The sequence below is a fragment of the Apostichopus japonicus genome, chromosome 19 (genome assembly GCF_037975245.1).
Source record: "Apostichopus japonicus isolate 1M-3 chromosome 19, ASM3797524v1, whole genome shotgun sequence".
Lineage (NCBI taxonomy): Eukaryota > Metazoa > Echinodermata > Holothuroidea > Aspidochirotida > Stichopodidae > Apostichopus > Apostichopus japonicus.
Window position 1 is genome coordinate 27,476,182 of NC_092579.1, and position 13,468 is coordinate 27,489,649.

The 13,468-nt window shown below is 37.2% G+C and overlaps 1 protein-coding gene across 1 annotated transcript in view; it reads right to left on the reverse strand.

Annotated features, from left to right (window-relative positions):
• LOC139960494 (meiosis inhibitor protein 1-like) overlaps nt 1-13,468 on the reverse strand; it is a 67,236-nt gene that overhangs the window by 15,726 nt on the left and 38,042 nt on the right. Inside the window, exons 13-17 of the mRNA XM_071958891.1 lie at nt 12,659-12,824; nt 11,451-11,562; nt 10,939-10,996; nt 10,218-10,351; nt 959-1,103 (exon numbers count right to left, since the gene is read on the reverse strand). Of these exons, the coding sequence (XP_071814992.1) occupies nt 959-1,103; nt 10,218-10,351; nt 10,939-10,996; nt 11,451-11,562; nt 12,659-12,824 (615 nt within the window). The remainder of the gene's footprint in view (nt 1-958; nt 1,104-10,217; nt 10,352-10,938; nt 10,997-11,450; nt 11,563-12,658; nt 12,825-13,468) is intronic.

Below are 13,468 nucleotides of genomic sequence, written 5' to 3' on the forward strand. Positions count from 1 at the left end.
GAAAAGCTAGTCTCCTTGTACAAAAACAAATTAATAATTTAAAGCAATATGCATTTTGATATTGACAGTCATAAAGGTGATTTGCTTTGGAGAAGAATAGCACACAAGTTCTGTCATAGCTATTCATTTAAGGCCAACAACATTAGGGCAGTAGGCCACCCCCCTCCCCCTCCCAATATTTTTCACTACAAGTAGTTTGCATGGGCGTGGAATGGCCCCATGCAGAGGCAGCAATTTCAACAGTACAGACCATTGGTCTTTGTCCTGTCCTGTCCCCCCTCCCCGCCCCTCCCTACTGAGACCCTTGTCAGGGTCCCTGTTATGTCCTTTGTTTTCATCAACTCTGAATTTTATGTCTATTGCATACTGTGCAATTAATATTAACAGTAAAAAACATTTGTGCCCAAGTTCTACATTCCTACCAAACTATAAGCAGGAAAGAACCATTCTGACATATATAGTACACATGTATCAATCAAACTTTACTGTTTCTAGCACTTTGCTACAACAAGTGATGGTTAAACATGTAAAAACATTGCACATAGGCACACAACTTGGCTGGTTAATGCATTTATGCGGTTGTGCTTATCTGTATGTACTGTCTATCCCCATAAGAAAGGCTGTTAGATATGTAGAAACTAAGGTGGAGTTATATTATCATTGAAAATGGATTAAAAGAATTCAATCGAAAAACTACACAAACCGTTGTTTGATTTCCAAAGTTAAAAGTTAATCTTCATTACAATAACGAGTTTAAAAAATCTTCACTACCCTTCCCCCCTCCTTCCTCCCGACCCTTCTTACAAATGAAAATAATTAAAATCCTGTTATCAATGTTTTAAGGCATTCTTTAACTTAAGGTGCTACCTTTATAATTTAGTTACTTATACTTACATTGATTCGGAAAAAAATGAAGAAAAAAATGGAATAAACAGTTGCAAAAGAGAAGCAAGCATACTTATCATCATGTAACCATGCACAGTACAAAACTGCTAGACAACCTTCCTGGACTTCTAAAATTGTTGCTTCTGATTGGTCGTTAACTTCATGATTATTCATTTCCTCAAGATCAACAGTCAAAAGCTCTCCGAAAGACTTGATATCTGAGAACAGCATAATGAAAAACTTGCAGGTTATTGCCATCCTGTTCTCTAGGGGGATTTCAGACATATCACATTGCCTGATATTAATAACATCAGCATAGTAAGGACTCTGCTTTCTGTTTATCTCCCATAATCAGACTCTCATATTCAAGTGCACTGTAGCTGCGGTTTAGTTCTAAAAGAGGCTTCATGAGGGGGTGGGGTGGGGGTTTTGGGATGGGGTAGAGGTAATTTAGTTTGTTATGAGTTGTGTTGTGCCAAAAGCTGTGTGGAAAGTACCTATGATAAGCTTAGAGCTTACTGTGTCACAGGACCCCTAGTCGGGTGCAGGGACGTAGCTAAGGCCTGATGATTGGGGGGGTGTAGTGGCTGAAATTCCAACTGGATGGGTTTTGGAGCCAGAAAATTCCGACTGCTGCCTTGTACCCCCCCCCCTCACACCGCACTAATCGTCAACGATACGGTCAGTGTCAGTCAGACACCCCATCTTTCGCGACTGAACTTATGTTCCGAACTTTTTTCGATACATTTGTACCTTATGGGGCAAAGTTTTTGCTTATGTGGGTGGCACTTTTAAGCTTCCATAGATTAGCATTGGCGTTTTAATTGTATACCATAGAGACAATATATATCCCAACGACGTAGCCAGGAGTTTGAAAGAGGGAACACCTTTTGCGATTGTTATGGGGGAGGGGTCTAAGGGGAGGGGGTGTCCCCCTCCCCTTTGAGATATTTTTGAACAATTGAAGGTCCTTAGATGCGATCTGGTGCAATTTGCTGCCAGTTTCATCATTATCATATGATATCATATTATCAGCAGATTTTGTTTTCCTGTTTGAATTCTTTTACATGTTCTTTTACATAATATATCAGAAATACATTTGACGAACTTAACTGATGGACAATATAAACTTTCATATTTTGTAAGACAGCCAGATGTGCAGTGGCCTAAAAACAAATATCGTTATCGCCGTGTATTAGCAGTGTAATAACAACAGTTTTTAAACATATTTTTCGACACTGAAAGGTGGGAGCAGTCGCTCCCCTGCTCCCCCTGGCTACGTCCCTGTATATCCTGAACTTACTTGAAGCAAGCGAACAGGGTCGACCCACCCAATAGTAAAATTAATACATAAATTATCCGAATTGAAGCTGGCGAACGTTGTATTTTTTTTTAGAGTATTCAAAGTCATACGAAGTTTTGTATGGTGGAGTATAGGGATCGCGAGATACAATTTCTCAATGTGACGAGGAAAACGTGGTAAACATGACTGATTAAAGGTCAATTTTGATCGAAAATTTCATGTCACTCACAAATTACAAGAACATATGAAAATAAAAGTGCGACAGTCAGAAAAATTAGAGTGCGACAGTCGGAAATTCCGAATTGAAGCTGGCGACAGTCGGAAATTCCGACAGTCGGAAATTCCGACTGTCGCACTCAAATTTTTCCAACTATCGTAATTTTTACCAAGATTGGGGGGGTGAGACACCCCCCACACCCCCCTCTAGCAACGTCCCTGGTCGGGTGGAAGAGGGAGGGGAATTCTATAGTGTGGTTGAGGGGGGTTAGGAGAAAACATGGGATCTCGATACAATATGTAACCGTATACATGCTAGTGTCATGTTCCATATAGTTCCCTTCATCCCGTCCCCACCTCAGCAACCCCCCTACACCCCAATCCTCTCCAAACATTCTTGCTCCAGCACTGTTCAGGGCTTGCTATTGGCTTTCTGTCTCATGTCTTTCATAAATTGACTCAATGTTAGACACAACTGCTAGAAAACCATGAGGCACTGTGTGGACAGTAGGATCAAAGGTTGACAGTGTTGAACATCATTACTGCAGTGAGGTTGCATAGGACAAAACCTTTCTGTTTGTGTAGTGAGGTTGCAAAGGACTCAAAACCTCTGTGTTTGTGCAGTTCCACACCATGGACACTGCATGCTGCTGGTCTGCAGAGATAATTTTCTATTGTTTGACATTGATGGAGCCTTGCCATAGGGGATTCTGCATAGCTGCTGCTACAGGTTTTCTTCACGGAGGATGGGGGATGGGGGAGGGAGGGGCAGTGTCTTCCTTGTAAAACTAAGTTGCTCATACATTCCAATAGCATTGGTAAAAATATATAACTTTTCTTAAAATTAAAGTAAACAAACCTATCCATAGCAAAACAAAAATGAGTCATTAGCAATAGTACAAATAATTACATATGAAAGTTAAGCATCCAACCATGGATGGACTACATAGCAACATAAGTCTGTCGGCTTTACAGGAAGTCATTTTGCCACGATAGGCACACTTGACTGGCCAATCGGCCAACTGGAACTTGAAATTATCAGCAATCATGAAGGAGTGACAATGGTTTAAGCTTAAGTACTGATAAAGAACAAGGATGAAAGAGCTTATTAAACATATGCCCCCCCCCCCCAAAAAAAAATGTTATCTGACTGTCTTCCAAATGGCAACATTGTACAACACAGATGAACTAGTTACAATGATGAGAATGATTACATTGGATTGCATCTAAGTCCCCTTATCCAAACAAAGATCTATCAAAGCGAAGGGACACCCCTCAGATCCAGATCGAGGATGGACATCAGCCAGCATTCCTATCACTCCTCTGCCCCCCCCCCCCTCCCTCTCCCTACAGCCTGGTACATACTATTTCAACTGTTACAAATGTCAAAATCTATTTGTCGACTGGTTGAGGATCTGTGCGTCATCTGTCTGTATTTCCTGGCAAGAATAACATCATTGACTACATTCTGCATCCATCCAGACTTCAATGTTTATTCAATAACAAGACAAATATCAGGGGTCTTCAAATCTCTGCAAGTAGCTATTTAATCATCTTAATCAACTTGACTGACTTTAATAGTCACAGCTAGTATATATATATATATATATATATATATATATATATACACTGGTGGATCCAGGGCCTTTGTTTGGGAGGGGCCAAAGTGGCATTAGAGTGATATGGGGGAGGGGTCTAAGGGGAGGGGGTGCCCCCCTCCCCTTTGGAAAATTTTCTATTGCTGAATGCCCTCAGATGCAATTTGGTGCGACAAAAGTGTACAATGGTGATGTTAATTTACTTCTAAAAAAAATGTTTCCCAGGTGTAATTTTCTCAAATATTTATAAAACAAAGTTGGGATCATCTTTCTCAAGAAATTTTATTTCTCATAGGTTATAAATTTCTTACAACCAGCCTGTAACTGCAAAATGGTGTTAAACTGTAAATCCTCATGCTCATACATTTACATAGCTCCTAACTCTTGAGAAGGCAAATGCTGGTCCATGCCACGAATCGCCGTCCTGGGGGAGGGGTATAAGGGGAGGGGTTGTCCCCCTCCCATTTTGAATTTTTTGGAATCCTGGTGATGCCTACATGTAAAATGGTGGCACTTAGAAAGGCTTCTGTCACCCAAAATATTCTGAGAAATATGCATTTTTTTGTGTGTAACATCAATAAATTGAATAGTAGGTGATAATTCATTCTTTCCCGTGGCATGAAAATGTTCGCTGCTCGCCCCAATGAAAAGAAATATAGGCTAATTTGAGGTTCAAATGATGCTGTAAAGGAGGTTTTATACTCTATTATGCTAAATGCTAAAGAAATGATGGTTGCTAAGTCAAAATTTGATGCAATTTTTTTTATGTATACTTGACAATTACAATGCGATTTTTTCGGACGCTTGTGCGGGTCAGCGGGTTTGGGTGTTAGAATGCGGTCTAATTCCCGCGAATTGCGGGTCAGTTGGGAGCTCTGCATTTAATTTTAAACCAGAAAACGAAAAGGTTTAGACTAGTCTACCACTGCTATTCCTCTCGATTTTTTTAATTTCCAATCATATGATTTAGCGGATGTTCGGAAACACTTTTTGGCTCACCTTTGGGGGGGCCATGGCCCCCCTTGGATCCGCCAGTGTATATATATATATATATATATATATATAATTGAAACTGCAATGAGTTGATAAATCCAGAACAGTGAAAAAACTTCCAGCCTCCACCGGGACCCGAACCCGGGCCTCCCGCTTTATATGCGGACACCCTTACCACTGGTCTATGGACGCTGATTGTATGTCCAGAGTTTCTAAGGAAGGTCATAATTCCACTGTAGGCATCCGTCACCCGCATCAAGCAATACTAGTTCTGTTTTGGTGACATATTTGCCCTACTCTATATATATATACTCCATTATTCCAAAAAATAGGATTTTTTTTTCTGCTGTAGACGTTTGAACGGATGTTTAAGTAGTGTATTCAGTTCTGAGTTGCTCTCAAACCAAACCTTCTGGGGCCTCATGTTACCGTTTAAACAAACAAATTGCAGCCTTTATTTGTGAAATAATAATTAGTTTTACTTCATAAAGTTGGAAGAAACAAATAGCTCTTAGTTTTGTAGAGTCCATAAAGAATATACTAAAAGCATATTTATCTTCGTTTACTGTAGTCGGGTGCCATAGCAACTGAGGATGACTGTATTTTGATTGTGTAGTAAGTCTAGGCTAGTACTAGACCAATGTTAGACGATGCAGGGGAATCATTCTGTGACATATTTATAGTCCACTAATAAGTTGCCTAGAAGCAGGTCATAATGTGACATCTATTAAACTTAAATCATTCTTTGACAAAGATTATCTCTCTTTCTCAAAAAGAAAAAAGAATTGATTTCAGTCAATTAGCTTGAATAGCATGACTTTTTGCAAATATTGAAATCAAGATCAATTCTTCGATATCATTTTCACCTGCGATTGAATACTGATGTCTGGAAAACAAATGTTGCAGATGGATTGGATTTGAGCAAAAACTCTCATTTCATCATAATGGAATCATCACTGTATTTAATATAGAACTATACATCTAATCATCCATGGTACAGGTATATGTCTTGAAGTGAACCACTTGACACGGATGCCATGACATTCTAAAAATACTCTTAAGAAAGCTAGTAAAGGAGAACAGCAAACATGGGGGATGCCCAATCATCTCAAGTAGCATCAGGTACAAGGGGTTAACACCGACCAAGGAGCTACTGACAAACTGGATTGGAAATATTATGCATAAAGACTTGTGTCAATGCGATATCTCTAACTGCAAGTGACTGACAAATCCTTACCTCCACCTCCCCCCAACCCCAACCTGCCTCCCCCCCCCCCCGAAATCAGCTTGGAGCTGCTGTACATAGTTCGTTGATGACTCGCCTCATAATCTCATTACCATACATGGAAAAGTTTTGTACCATTGCCTACCCAACATCGTACAGCTGCTTTAAGACGTGATTACCATTTAATGTAAGGATCCAAAATAAGGACGTTTTTATTATCTGGGGAATTTCCTGAATGATGTGTCAATATTGTGAGACTTAGTTGGCTATAAACCTAATTAGCCAATCAAACAACCCACTCAAGCGATTAACTATAATTGACCTTGTTTTAAACTTGGGTCAAGTAGATCAATTGGGCTTATATAGGCAGAGATACCTTGATAACTGGCAGCAGAAGGTATTATTCAATTTACTGACTGTAGGTCAATATTTTATTTGTAACGATGACAATTGCAATGAAACTGATCATTAAATAAGGGGCAGAGAGTCCAGAAAGTCAACAGAATGTTAAAGCTGCATTTCACTTTGCTTCAGTGTTGTGGTGCCATTGTTCAAGAGTAAAGGAAAAACATTGAGGTACCCCCAAAAACATTGAGGTACCCCCAAAAACATTGAGGTACCCCCAAAAATATAAAACATATCATTTTAGTTCACCTAAATCGAATCAGGAGCCAAGAGATTGGACATAAACTTGTTAAGTGTGTGACTGAAGATTGGAAAATTGCTTTAAGTTTGAGGGACATAAATTATTTTTGTAGGTGACTCTTAAACAGTGAATAAATCACAAATTAGAAGCATCTGACTGACTGCTTGTAAACCATTGGATTTCTTAGATTGCACAGGGAGCTGAAATTTGGAAAACCTAAAATTGGCACAGAATTTTGGGTAGAAACAGCAATTTTTTGTATCTATTAATCCAGTGACCATACAATGTAATCTGATAACTTGACGATGTAAAAGATGTCTGCTGAAACAAAATATAATATGGTACAATGTTTGAGAGAATGTGAGTCACAAAATTCCTGCTAATTTTTTAACACTCACACTCACTCAAAGGTCAGGAAATGTGTGAGTCACTTCAATGAGGCAATTTGCCTTTGCTTGTTGAGTTAAAATCTATTTTTACTGACTTAACTTACGGGGGCTCTGTCATCTCCAAGCTGATTTCAAGCACACAAATATGAGTTTACACTTTTTATGAATTTCAGGTTGAAGAAGCTCACTGGAAGAAGGGGTAAAAAAACTCTTAAAGCCCCAATAGGACAATTTGCCCAAGGTAGATTAAGTAACTACCTGGGAAATATTAAAATTATTAAAAATATAAAAAGTACAAGATATGCACATCATTCCACGTGGTACTTGATGTTACCACCTTTTTTCATCTCCCTGACGTAACCATTTGTCAATTCAGCTTTCTTCCGAACTTACAGTCTAACCAGTATAACCTATATCGAGCGTCTTACTGCAACCCATTCGTAACGTTCAAATCCGAAATGTTTCCTTTTCTTTAAATCCAAGGAAATGAATTCTGTTACATGACTAGAGGGGTTGTTAGTTTTAAATGACAGTACATACCAACGCATGAATCTCTAACACATTTATAACAGACTGTACGATTGTAATCAAGAAGAAAAACAATATTGGTAATAATGTGGAAAAAGTGACAAAAGTATGGAAATTGACAGAATACAGAATATGATTGCCCCAAGGCAGAGAAAACAGACAATGTTTACAGTCATGAGTGCTTCCATCATCATCATAAGAGAATCATCATTCCCGCAGGCTATATTTCCCTCTACGATAGGAAGAATTAGTCTAAATTGGCTCCGTATCCCTGGGAAACTGATCAATCCAGAGAGCAATCAAATCCCCATCACTCACAAGTAATATAAACAAAATTGATGATGGCAAAGAAATGGATAAAACGACCAAAAGAGAGAAAACTGCAGAGCATGTGGAATTGACTATTAAAGTAAACTGTTTCTACATTTATAAGCATAACACATAGCAAAAAAAAAAAATAAAAAAATATATATTGTAAGCAATTTCAACACCACTGAACATTCATATGACTTCTGGTCCATGACCACCCACAACCTCCCTCACCCCCCCCCCCCCTTCTCTCTCAGAAGTAATTACAAAATTGACAGCATATTCTGAGCACTGGATCAAAATTGCAGACACCAAGAAGGGGAGAAAGCTTTAGAAACTCGAGGGGCAGAATATAAAACCCATCTAGAATAATGCTACCAATTTCAAAACTACTGAATGTTGGTCTGACACCTGGCTCCCCCCCCTTTTCCCATCTCAGAAGTATAAACTTAATTGAAAGCACATTCTGAGCAGGCTAAAGACAACTGTCCATGAAAGAGACATAAAATTCTTGAGATTGGGGAATGGACTCAGGATGCTGTTTCTGTCATTTTAAGCATATAAACAAAGCCCCACCACCTCCCCCACCCCCCTCAAGTTGAAATAAACCTTGAGATATTGTTAGCAATTTCAACACCATGCAGTGAACATCAGTCTGTGTTCTGGACCATGCCCCCCCCCCTCCCCCACCTCCGCATCTCAAACCAGAGTCATTTTCCCCAAATTAAGATAGTGATAACTTCTCTATAAGTATGGAGTATGATTGGCCTGATCCTAGAGATATCCCTATTTAATAATGAGACTGCAAAGTTGCAGACAGAAACATATTGTTTGTTTGTTGTAGTTTCACATTGAGTCAATAAAGTTCATTAGTATAGCCTCCCACTTCCAGGTAAGCCATGTTCATATATCTAATATATGTCTTTCAGTTGTGTCTTTGTACTATATCTTTCATCTGAAGTTAGGAACAAGATACAGAGATGCGGTTTTACAAACCGAGTAGTGTGGAAATATTCATCGCTTGTCTGTAATTGTCCCAGTGTCTGGTAACAGAGTATCCATAGAAGAATACTACTAATTTTCAAGCAAGCTAGCCTTTTATTATAACTGCTGTTTGTACAAATTTTGTCTGTAATATATTTCTTGCACTATTCTGGTAGATGTTTGAGTGTATAATTTATGTATATATATATATATATATATATATATATACATATATATCTGCATGTTAGACCAGCCAATGTTTGTTTCAATTCATGATACAATGGCTTCTTCCACATAAAGGGTCACCCATATACACAAATAGCTTTGTACAGGTTATGTCTTTGTATGACTTTAACTGAAGTTATGATTTCGATAGAGGGCAATTTTTTAAGATTTATAACCAAGCAGTGCTTAATAGTGGTAATACTTTCTTTGTAAAGCGCCTTTAGCAGTGACTTTTGTTTACTGATTTGGCGCTATAAGTCTCATTTATTATTATTATTATTATTTCATCTTAAAGTGATCAATTAATGTGGCTTTGTCTGACACCAGCATATACCTCAGAATAATGTCAGTAATTTCCAAGAAAATCGTCGATAAAGTGGTTAGTTTGTTACATTTGTCGTTACCTCTCTTAGAGCACATACGAGTCATGAAAGCAATTTCACATACACGACTGCATCTGAAAATGACACAGTGTTTGTTTCATTTTATGCTACTATAGATAAAGTGTGCCCATAACTTTAATTTCACTATTTCTTGTCTTTGTACAACCATACCTAAAGTTATGAACAAGATATTTTCACATTTTATAGTTGGCAGTGTATAATACTTTCATCTTCCCTGTCAACCTCACTTTTTTTGCCAGCTGAATATTGCATTGAAGAAGGCGACAACATTTGTAAAAGGTACTGACATCTTTATTTCTGAACTAATCATGTTTGTTGGTAATGTTTGTACTTTTACTCTTATAGCTGAATGAGTCATAAAATATCAAACCAGCTATAACTGATAAGGAGCACAGACGATAATTTTTTTTTTTTTTAAATACAGTTAATGCTAAAAATGGCTTCCAGGTGAACGATTGTACATGTACATACTAAAGAAATATGGTTGTTCCTTATATTGGATTTTTAATTACCTCTGGATCGACGCAAGGCGGCCTTCAAGGCTAAGGAGAGAGCATCAGATGATGATGATGATGATGATGATGATGGGAAGATCAGCCTCATGCACAGAGTAGAGACGAAGCTGTCCACAGCCAAGCGCAACATGCTGATGAAGATGGAGCATAATTGGATGTGGATGAAACGAAAACAACAAAGAGAGAAGATAAATAATGTTAATTGAGAAGAAAGGTTCGTGGAATTGAAATGAAGATTGAAGCTGTGACTTGGCAATCTGAAAGGGCAAGACACTTGCAAGACCTAACTGTTTTCTACCGAGGTTTCCCCTTCTGTGAATTTGATTTTTTTCTCCTTGTTCTGGTTACATTTTATTTATTATCCTTTTCATTTTTGTTAGCCTTCTCTTTTTCTCTTAGTCACTAGCTTTGATAAACATTTTTTTTTTTATATATGTGTAATTATATGAGTTTCTCATCATTTTGTCATGTACTACTGTAAAGCATATGAAAAAATAAATTTGAATTGAATTGCATTTATAAAAATGCTGAGAGTTCAATTGTTATTTTTGGTTGGGTTGATTATAAAGCTAGAAGGATGGTAGAAGTACAGGTTTGAATGACAGGGTGGGAAATGAGTACAGGGGGAGGGGGGGGGGTACAGTAACTCATATACAGTTATTCATAATCGAGTGAACATGCAAGAAGGAAAGTGGAAAGGACACAATGACGTTCTTACCAGTCAGAGTAATACTTGCACTTAATCTCCATTGCCCAATGTATAAAGGATGAGGACACTATAAAAGAAAAAAATCTTTGATATTTGGTATTATTTATGGATTTGAAAGAATACTGTTGGCATGTCGTATCAAATAAGGAAAAAAAAATGCAGAAATTGTAAAAAAAAAAACGTATATTGGTCCAACTCTCAGCTTCATAGCTTCTTCCAATGTTGAAATATGAATTAATACAATGTATTTGTAACAAGCCATGAAGATAGAAACTCTGCCAATGTTTTTCATGTAACTTGCTGTGTCACAGCAGACAATGTTTAGACCTCAGATCATTGGTAAACATTTTAATGTGATACACTAATGAGTGTGGACAATGTCTCTCTGTTTTTCCCTTCCCTCCCTTCCTTCCTCCCTCCCTCCCTCCACCCCTCCCTCCCAAACACTTCCTCTCCTTTCCCAATGTAAAGCTAGGATAGATGAATGGACAGACAGACATATACATATGCAAGGACTTTACCAAGCTTTTCGCTCAAGTCCAGTGTGACATCTACATCTAAGCAGTGACATAGTGTCCTCAAGAATGATCCAAATAGAGTTGAGGCTGCTTCTTTGAAAATTTCATAGTTTATCTGGAAAAATAATGAAAAACAGTCATATAACAGACAGACATTAGAAGAATAATATAAACTTGCCATTATGTTGATAATATATATTAATTACTGATGTAACACTATGTCATGCAGAAGGCATCAAAACAACTCCTGTCTGCATATAACAATTTAAAGGTATCAATAATTGAATTCCCATAATTTTACATTTTAATCATAAATTGCATCAAAACATTAATTATAGCTATGATAGAAGCAATTTTATCAAGTGTAGAATAAGGGATATTTGCAAAGTTTGAATCAGATAGACAGGGAATTAAAATAGAGAAATTAAGAGCTAATTAGATTTCCAGAAATTAGTTATAAATAAAACCAGAGAGACCCACTGAAACCTTTAGTCAGTTTCAAAGTAAGTGACCAATTGAAGAAAATTCAGCCGTGATATTACAATAATCTTTCGATATCACTTAGTTTCATTTGGGGCCACGATTAAAAAATGCAAAAAAGTGGAAGTATTTCATGATTTATCTCACAAAAAGAAATGACAAGACACAAATATCTTGTACTGAATTAGATATGATGATGCATATTTCATTGGAAATTAGAATCAAACCCTGCTGGCCACTTTAAAAGCTGTGAATTGGATTTGCCATAAATATGTTCCATATGGTTCCATATTTAACCATTAAGGAAAAGACGGGGTGCCTGTTAACATAATCTGGCTATTTTTTCTCGATCTGACAAAATCATACCTGGTATCCTTTAATCTTGACAAGAAACTAGGTGAAGATTTGTAAACACAAAACTAAAATATTATTATCATAAATTACAATTTAGTTAATTTGGGATACAAAATTTTCTGCATTGGAATTAAATAGTTTGTATGTATTTTTATTTTAGATCCTCCTGCAAGCAGGAACTCGCGAAGAAGCCTCTTTACAAATTTTACAAATCGTTTATTTTCTGGGCTGTAAAGTTGTTGTATGTCCATATCTATATCTTTGAAAGATGGACGGTTATCCAAATTGTGTATGAATCATTCCATATCGTAAAAAGCTGGAAACTATAATGGATTAAATTTAGTCTCAGCAAAGATTAATAAGGTTTCTTCTCGTACCATTATCAAAGGAATGATCTCCCTGTCAAAGACTCCCAGCAGATGCTGGATGAAGGATGAGAGACTGTTACCATGGTTACTGTCGCCAATGGAGCCCTCTCTGGAAGGGGCAGTAAATTGGCTCTCATCATAAAGAACCAGATCTTCGTTGCTCACTGTCGATAAACTGTAACAGAGAAGTACAAGAAAATGATAAATTTCTTATATGTAGGAAAAAAGCCGAAATTTTGCAATACATAATAGCCCATGGGGACTTGTACAAGCCCCCAGTACGGCGCCACTGACATTTTGTATCAAAAATGTACACTGACTGAATGTAATAGCAATTATTTATTTTTGTGTTGTGTAGCTATGAGAGACGAAATGTACATGTTTTCCACCCGCATCATTCTCGATAATTAAATTTTTTCATCACTTTGCAATAACTGCTTGAAACCGGGCACAGTTCAAAATGATACTGATTTATGCATTGAGGCAGGCACTTAAATTTCAAAATATCATAACGAAAAAGATGAAGATATATATGGTAATTTATTACTTTACATTTTGCTAATATGGGCTTTAAAAAATAAAAATAAATTGTTATCAACTAATCTGTTATGCATATATGCAATAATATTTAGCTATGAATAGTTTTGATATCTAAGAAGCCTTTTTTTTTTTTTTTTACAAAATTTATGAAAAACGAGAGATAAATGTTGATGCTTTGCTTACAATCTATTTACGGGATGAATAAAATGCAGTTCTTTAGTCAAGTCCCGCATGTGACGTTGTTAAAAATCCATTGTTGACAAATAGTAAAAAGAAAGG